Source organism: Centruroides vittatus, unplaced genomic scaffold (genome assembly GCF_030686945.1).
Source record: "Centruroides vittatus isolate TY-2023 unplaced genomic scaffold, ASM3068694v2 contig_660, whole genome shotgun sequence".
NCBI lineage: Eukaryota > Metazoa > Arthropoda > Arachnida > Scorpiones > Buthidae > Centruroides > Centruroides vittatus.
Window position 1 is genome coordinate 70,158 of NW_027122413.1, and position 9,206 is coordinate 79,363.

A 9,206-nucleotide genomic window follows, 5' to 3' on the forward strand; every position below is an offset into this window, starting at 1 on the left:
GTGACGGTCTTAATAGAAACAAAATCACTTATTATTTAAGACTCTGTTATGAGTTCGTATTTTCAAAGTAGACCTACATCAAACCTCAACAAGATTTATTTTGGTTCATTATTTTAAGTAAAGAATTGTTCGATTTATGGTCAGAGCATTAAAAAATTTGTATGACCAGTTTGTAGTAACTTAAGGAAATGTAAAAAATACAATATTCGAAATGTTAAACAAATTTCATTTTTGAATTCGTGTTTTATCTCTTACATACTGTATATTAGCCAGAAAATCCATCAAATTAGAAAAGTGAAAAATAATTCTGACCAATAGAGGTAATTCAAAATTCATTGGTTGAATAATGTATGCAACAATTGCTCGATCAGGTCCTACATTAAGATTAGCAAATTGATCTACTCACGTTTTTCCAATAAACTGTTCAAATCCACCAGACAAGAAAAGTTCAGAAAAATCTTTCTGAGTTTTTGAAATATGTATTGTTTCTGTTAGAATTTCGCGGACTGTTAAGTACCGTACAGTCGTTGAGGACAAAACAATAATATCACTTACTACTAAATAAAATGATATCTAATTTAGTGAGACTATATTTTAGCTTTTTCGACATCTTTGAATGATGATGCTGTAGATGCGGAGTAGAATGATAACATTGTTACTATTACCTGAATGACGGTGTTTTCAAGTGTTTTCATAAACAGTTTAACATAAATCATTCAGATGATCGTCACTATATTCGATAGTTATACTTCAGTATAAAGAATCGACATACTCTTTTTTTGAATCTATATAAGAGTGAATTAGTAACTTAATACTTTTAAATTTTTGAAATTGATATTTTCTGTCTTTTATATTGTTATATTTTAATTCAATTTTAAATTTACAGTTTTGAAATAAAAATCGATAAGAATTATGGAATGTATCTTAAAAATGGATCTTGGACAGGAAAAATAGGATGTCTCTACAAAAATGAAAGTATTAAAACACCAAAAAATTATAACATAACGATGATAATAATTAAAATTTTATATTTAGTATAAATATTCCTGTTTAACAATCCGTATTTATTTGCAGTATTTAATTTGCTAATTTTAGGAGTCGGATATATCTGTGCCTCACGTTATGAGTTACCAACATTCGAAAATAATTGACTTCACTATACCTTATTGGATTTCAGATATTATATTCTTTTTAAGAAAGGGAAAACAAAAATCAAAACTGTATGCGATTACATATCCTTTTGATATAGAGGTACGTCTTTAAATTCTATTGTTAAATTCATATTTTGTGTTATAAAAATTGTCAAATATACTCAAGAATATATATTCAAGAATATATTCAAGAATATACTCAATTTCACTTTAAAAATGTTTAACTAAAGATTGAAATAAATTAAATAGTATTGATAGATATAATTTTTAACTTCAAAACTTTTACATAATTCTGCATGTAATAATAATACAATATAGTATATTTGTAATATAAAGGATTTGTGCCTTAAGAAATGATTTCCAATTAACAAGAACCAAGAGAAGTTATTTTAAATTACTTAAACATTCTGTACTTTTCTCTTTGGAAAAACTTTTAACTCTGTTGGGCGTGTCTGTTCTATTGGATGTATTAGACATGAACACTAAAAATTCTTCTTGAATATTTGTTCACTTTATTCACGTCTTAAAAAATGAATTGCATCATTTAGAAGATAGTGAATCTTTTACTTTTCCTAACATTGCTCGCTTTTATCCATTATACTTAAAACACTGCACTATGAGTCATCCTCATAGAGGTCACACAATTACTGTTCTTTCAAGTAAAAAAATACATACCAAGTCTTACATTTTTTGCAGTTTTACATGATTAAGAACAGCACACTCATTTTCTCTTTATAACTATGTATATAAAGCCAAAGGAATAATTTCACATCTTACAATCCTGTGTGAAAGCCGGGGCACAGCAGCTGTTCCCCAAATGCCACTTAATCAGCATAGTCTTGTAAAGACTGCCCACGTTGTCGTCGGATGGCTATAAAACTGATAGAAAGGCAAGTTATTGAGTGGGGGAGGTGTGATGAGTCAGTCCATAGGTGTTCTTTTGACAGGAAAAGACTGATAAGTTTTTAACATTTAACAAAAGTTCCTTATACATCTAAGCCTAAAGGATACATATGGATCACACAATGAGAGGTTAAATGCGGTTATAATACAGAATTTTACTTAGAAAAAACGGTGTCTAATCTAGTTCCTTTGCCGCGTGCCTACTCTGTGACTGAGGTGAGAGAGAGAGTTCAGAAATATCAAGTATACCTCCGTGGTTTAGCTGATGTGACGCTTGTTCATTTGTATGGAAGATTCGTAGCCGATGAATGTCTTTATCCTTTGTCTCGTCGGATGGGATCAGGTCAGTTTTATGGAGATTACTGGCCACAATCAAAATCGTAACTTCCTCGGTAACAAGCGCGCCTAACTTCTGGTGTCTCCACCTTGTATACGATTTCAGTGGAAACTTAGTCATGTGATCTTCCATTGCTTTTAAAGCGAAAATTACTTTTGCAGGTGTGCGAGCTTGTTGATGACTTGCATTGACCTCACAGTGTCGCTTTTCCCTTCTTTCACCATTGGATGTTATTGTTTCACAATAGTATGTTAAATTTCCTATCCATTTGTTGCTAGTTGAGTTGTCATTGAATCCGATTATATGCGAGGTGTTTTACCTAACGATCGCGACAGATGTTTACATAAACATTTTCATAAAAATGGATTAAAATAATCTCAAAAACTCGTGGATCTCATATGTTCTACAAAAAATTTGCTATAATTCACGATCTCGTCATCTTTCATCACAACGCTTTTTTCACTCAAATTTTTCTCTAATTTGTTTTTTGTCTTTTCATCAACACGCTAATTTTCTTGTTTATAGTTATTTAATTTCGCAACTGCTTCTATCGTATCGGTCTGAAAACTTATCTTGATTAACCTTTCTTTACTTACTATGTTAATTAAATTTTCTGAGAATGTTAATAACTTTATGGATAAGACTGAGATCGCGAATGATCTCAGGATATTAGCGGACATACGCTTCTTTTTGTCACTGTGCAACTATTTCTTATGGAAAAAAGAATATTTCAATATACGAAATTCATAGTCGTCTTCAGAATCATATAAAGTTCTAAATGTAAGGACCTTCAGAAGATGGATGGAATACCTCAAAGTCGAAAATAAGGATATTGGTGATTACAAGAATAGTCTACTGAAATACCGATAACCTATGGAACATTTTCTAATCTTGAAAAGAGTGAATATTGATTATTTCCATAATGTTTAAAACAACTTTTTCATGCATTACGTGACAAGAGATGTCAGAGAAGTTATTAAAGAAATAACGCCCAATATCATTTCGCTGGTTTGGACACTCAATGCATTGATTAATATAAATGCTGTAGATTTATTTGTCATCTTCCTTCAGTGCGTATCTAATATTTTCAGACACGCTTATTTTATTTGGTAAAGATTCTTTTGATAAGACTACATTTCACTAGTAATGGAATAGTCAATGAAACTGTACAGTACCTCATTGCTAGCGTACTGGCAGAACGAAGAGGTCATAGGAAAGTATTTGAATTCTCAAAATAATAATTAACATTGCAACAACGCACGGTGGGAATTTCAAAAATGATATTAACAGAATTTTAATTAAATTAATTTTCCTTTTGAATGCCGGAGATTTATGTAAAAAACCGGTGATCGTTACATTTGATACAATTCTTTTAACATTCAATTTATTTGCTTTAAAGAATGGTGTAAATTGCAACTTTTAATTTATTATTTTTACAGGTGTGGATTGCAACAATCATTACTTTTTTTGTTGGAACGATATTTTTCTATTTAATTTTCAACATGAGTGCCAAGTTTTATTCTGATAAAAAGACTTCATTATATGCCATCGTGATGGCTATATTTGCTTCGTTTACGAATCAAGGTTAGACCTTTTATTTTCTTTCATGTTTATTTAAAAAATGGTTTCAAAGTAACACGTTTATACTTTTAGCTAACATTTAAAAGAAAAACATTTCTATAACATGTTTTTAAAAATGTTACATTCTCAAATTATTTATTTACGCGATAAGCATTTATCACAGTGTTCTTGCACATGAATTGTTATTTTTTATTTTATTATCATACCGGTTTCATTCGAATGATACTCGCGGTTACGACTTTAAACTGCGTTTTTTCCTGCGATGAGTATTTCCTTTGCTCATGCTCGTTTATATCTGTCTATATATATAATCGAGACGAGTTGATAATAATAATCACCGCAGAGCTTAAACGGTTAAGAGTTAAAAGTTGAAATTTGTACACAGTTATGGTATATCACAAGAACGCACACTAAGAAGAAATTTTTCGAAATTCTTCTCCACGGGGGGAGAAATAGTTTGCCGATTTTCTTTTCCTCCAGTTCCAAATTATTAAAATTATTTATTTAATTTAATTATAATTATTAAGTTTAGTATGACATGGTGCCTAACGCTAAGCTCTAGGATTAAAGCTTAACACTGCCATCAATAATGGAAGTGTCAAGTAACAATAGCAGTGTCAACAATGATAGTGTCAACAATGGAAGTGTTAAGAAAAAGCGACGTGCAAAACTCAAATGCAATCTTTTCGTTTTTGCGAGAAATCGAACATATTTTTCGATCCATCTAAAAATTTTTAAATTAGTCTGGAAACAGGAGGACCCAATTCTTGCATTCTGTGAAAACGGGTAAGTTTGACTATAACGTAATAATCTTAATTTTCGCTGTCATTACTTTTGCCCGAGCGACGCCGGGCCAACCTGCTACTTATTAATAAAGTATTAAATACAATATTTATTTTTGAGGATTATTATTTATAAAAGAAATTAACTTTGAAAAGACAATAGTATATTTTCTGTAATAAGTTTTACTTTAAAAATACCTGTAATACGGAAATATAATACAATATCCGAACGCGCTGTTACCACAGGTAATGGGTATGCCAACTGGGATGATTTCCACAAAATTTAATGAAGAATTTCGGAAAAATGATTTTTCACTTACACAGTATTTTTTAAATAAGATACTTTTTTGATTGTTTAGTTACTTGATAACAAGGATATTTTATTTTTTAAATAAGTTAAACTTATTTAAAAAATACTTTTTTTGAGCAGCTTAAGGTGATGAGTGTAACAACTTTTCATATTGTATCTTTTTCGTATTCAGCTTGATATCTTTACGCATTTATTGGAGTGTGTTCAAATTTAGCAGACACTGACGTTTGAAGTAGTAAACAGCTTGTTAACGACTTTGCATCACTGAATGTGATACCAGAAAATCTACTAGTGTCGAATTACAGGACGTGTCAAGCTAGCGAACGGTCAGACAATATCATACTATCAATAAAAATACCCCTACTGTATAATGCGTATTTTCTAAATTTCATTTCATTCATACATATTCATTTATATATATAACAAACAAATTGAATTAAACTCAATTCAATTTGTTCGTTAAATATATAAATATGTAAAGTACCTAGCTATCGTAGTTTACGGTATTTATTGCTTTTACATTGTTTTCTTGAAAAAAACTTTTGATTACAGAACTAAGCTTCTGGCTATTATTCAAAAATACCTGTTAGTATATTTTTGTATTTAATATTAACATTCATGTAACATCAATAAAATTTACTAATCAGTTGGTTTTATCAATACGAAGAATTTTAGTTGGGGAATTTAGATTTATGTGCAAGAATACGTTTCTTTTAATATATCAGATGTATTAATTTTTATTATTAATAAACTGTACAATAGAGAACATTTAAGCAATATTAAACATTAGTATGCCAATAATTACAAAATATATTATTTATTTAGGAAATGATATTTTTCAACCTACTGGACAGAGTCGCAAACTGCTGGTAATCATGTGGATTCTTGCTACGTCTATTCTCGGATATAGTTATAGCGGATGTTTGATGTCATTTCTGACATTTCCTGGTTTAGAAGATGTCCCGAGAACCTTTCCGTGCTTATTTCAGGCTGTAAAGAACGGAGATTATACATTGAGTACTTATATGAATTCAGCAATAGGAGCGGTGGTTAAGGTATTTGACGTTTCAGATATAATATTTGCTAATAACTAATTCTGTAACCGTCGATTGTTTTTCGGGTATGCGTAGATAGAACGAATCGATTACATAAAATAATATTTATTGTAGAAAAATAGATATACATTCCCCAAAGCCGAATTCGGGCTAGAGTCGGCTTTAGTAAATAAATAATGGAGTTGGGAGAACGTGGGCACTTGATGTGTCCTTAGCCGGCACTGTAATGGCCGTCGATGGTCGTCGTGTTAGCTTATATATACTGGAGGAGGCGCTCAGACCGACGGTCCGGGTAGTGTAACTGGTAACGTGTCTGCACGAATAGCAAAAGTTGCGGGTTCGAGTCCCGCTTCGGGCCGATTTTCTTTTCCTCCAGTTCCAAATTATTAAAATTTTTTATTTAATTTAATTATAATTATTAATTTAGTAAGACATGGTGCCTAACGCTAAGCTCTAGTGCCAGATTGTCTTATTAATTAATTATTTATTATAGCCGACTTTAGCCCGTTAATTCGGCTTTGGTGGATGTATAGCTTTGTAACGGGTTAGTTGTTATTTATTTATAGAAAAACAGATATAACACACTTTTTGCCCTAATACATGAACAAGACTCAAAAATATTTCTAATATTTACCAACTCTCAACTTTTAATCATATATTTTATTATATTATATTTTATTTTATTTAAAATATATGCTGTCTACCTCCAATTAACAGTTTGGCAATATTTCCTGTACATCATACTTTTTCTTTTAGCAACAGAATCATGCTAGTCATCTATCTAACTCCTTTTAGACGACATTTTTGAACTGACATAACGTCACCTCAGGACTGCCCCTGACGTTTCTATTTCTGGTTTCTACTTTAATCTATCTTACTCCATACTCGAGATTAAAAAATAGGAACAGACTGACGACAATGGAAATTTATAGTCTATTTTCTTGAAATTGCAGCCCAAAAACAACAATAAAACAGCTGAAATCTACAATACTGTAGTCATGGAGACAAGTGGTCCATGTCTACAGTTTAAATATGTTATACAGTTGCGTATGACTTCGTGTCTAAATTCTGTTGGTAGAATATAAGTTGTTTTAAGAGCAATAACTTTATACTGTAGATGATAACTTATGTACAATTTAAATAACACTTCTAACATCTTTAATCAAATTCGTTTATAGAATGTCCCAATTAATTATAGGTTATTTAACTACAATATTCAAGGTAAAGTATGGAAAGAAGTATAGTTCAATTCTTTTCACGAATCTTAATTAAACGATGCGTTGTATTCGATCGGGGCTATAAACATTTTATTTTAAAAATCTACTCTAGTGAACTCCAACAATAACAGGATTTTAAACTATATTAAACATTGTTAATAATTGTCGTCACTGAACAGTTTTTATAACAATACACTTGTATTTTCTCGAATACTAGCTAAATGACGGTAGTCGTACTTGGACAAGCCTGAGGTTCCGAAAAAATAAGAAATTTTCGTTTACGAAACTTAGGATCTTGCGAACGTAATTGAAACCCCAGTCAACAACAAATCTGGTTCCCTTATATAAATCTGATTTTTTTTATAAAAATCAATTTCTTTCGTGTGTAATACAGTACAAATAATTGCATAATAAAATATCTTATGTCAATATGTTAAAACTAATAGACTTAATGAATTAATCTTATTTATAACAGAAAGGAGAAACAGAATTAACTGCTACTATGAAAAAATTTTTTGCCGAAGGAAAATTGGTACATAGTGAGAAAAGACATTATTTTCAAAGAAAGTTTGCATGTATAAGTTTCAACAACGAAGCGTTACTTAAAATTAAGATAATAGGAGAAGAAAATTATCTGTGTTCTACAGATAATCTGTTTATGACATTAGTGTCATTTGGACTAAGAAAAAATTTTCCTTTAAAAACAGAATTTGATCAAATGTGAGTATGTAAAAACACACCTAAATATAATTTTTGAACAAAATACATAATAATTAACTTTACATAAATAAAAGTGTAAACGTTATTTCGTGAAACATTGTTTTATTAAATTTATGTTATTATTTTAAAATTAATACATAATATTTTTTCTTCGTAAATTTTTAAATTTCAGTTTGAGAAGATGCCTTGAAGCAGGAATACAAGAAAAATTTTTATCTGATGAGCTACTTCGTCACAGCAACGAAAGACAGTCGTTATTCGTGGAACCTGATGACTTTCATCCTATAACATTACATGATTTGTTTGGATCATTCGGAATATTAATAATTGGATATATAATTTCAACAATTATATTTATCTTAGAAATTATCGTTAAACAAATATCTTCCCGGTATTTAAAATAAATTGACATGTTCTATATTTATTTTATCAACCAATATACAATTAGAAGGTGTAAAATATAACTGCTACTTTTATCTATGTCATATAAGTAATTTACTCCGAAATTACTTATACTATATATATATACTATACTTATACTTATACTTATACTAGTCCATTACTCCGAATTTGAGTAAATTATTTTATCTATATATACAGTAATTGCATTGCAATATTTATAATCTATGAAACTTAATAGCATAGTGCTTGATATATCCAAAATAGAAAAACATTCGAATTTCTGGATTAGACGAAATTTCGCTTATTTCGCTATTTACTTCATCTATCTGTATATACTATCTATCTTTATATATATATCTGTATATTCTATTCTATTCTATCTATTATATAATTCTTCTAAGTTGTAATTATAATATGTATCAATATATCAATTTGTCAAATCAATTTAGCTAAAATTATGTAATTCAAATAATATCAATACAATTAATGTGAAATAAAGAAAAAAATACATATGATATTTAGTTCTTGAATCTCTGAATGAAATATTTAAAATAGGAAATGAAATCTTCGGATATATTATGGCCAACATTTTAGATAATTCATCGGGTTTAGATGTAAAAAATCTTAGGCCTACTCTCGAAGCATCTATAACATCGCTGTAATCTATTGCTTCTATTTTATCGTATGTAATTGCTAATGGTAATGCTAGATCCGATTTCTAAAAGTACGTTATTGTAAAAAGTATTAT

General features: G+C 29.6%; 1 protein-coding gene across 1 annotated transcript; it reads left to right on the forward strand.

Moving 5' to 3' along the window:
* Positions 1-1,093: 1,093 nt before the first annotated feature.
* On the forward strand, positions 1,094-8,460 carry LOC136980050 (glutamate receptor ionotropic, kainate glr-3-like). The gene is made up of 5 exons (XM_067276097.1): positions 1,094-1,251; positions 3,831-3,975; positions 5,890-6,119; positions 7,812-8,056; positions 8,229-8,460. The coding sequence occupies exons 1-5, from the start codon at positions 1,123-1,125 to the stop codon at positions 8,458-8,460; spliced, it is 981 nt and encodes a 326-aa protein (XP_067132198.1). The 5' UTR covers positions 1,094-1,122.
* The last annotated feature ends 746 nt before the right edge of the window (positions 8,461-9,206 follow it).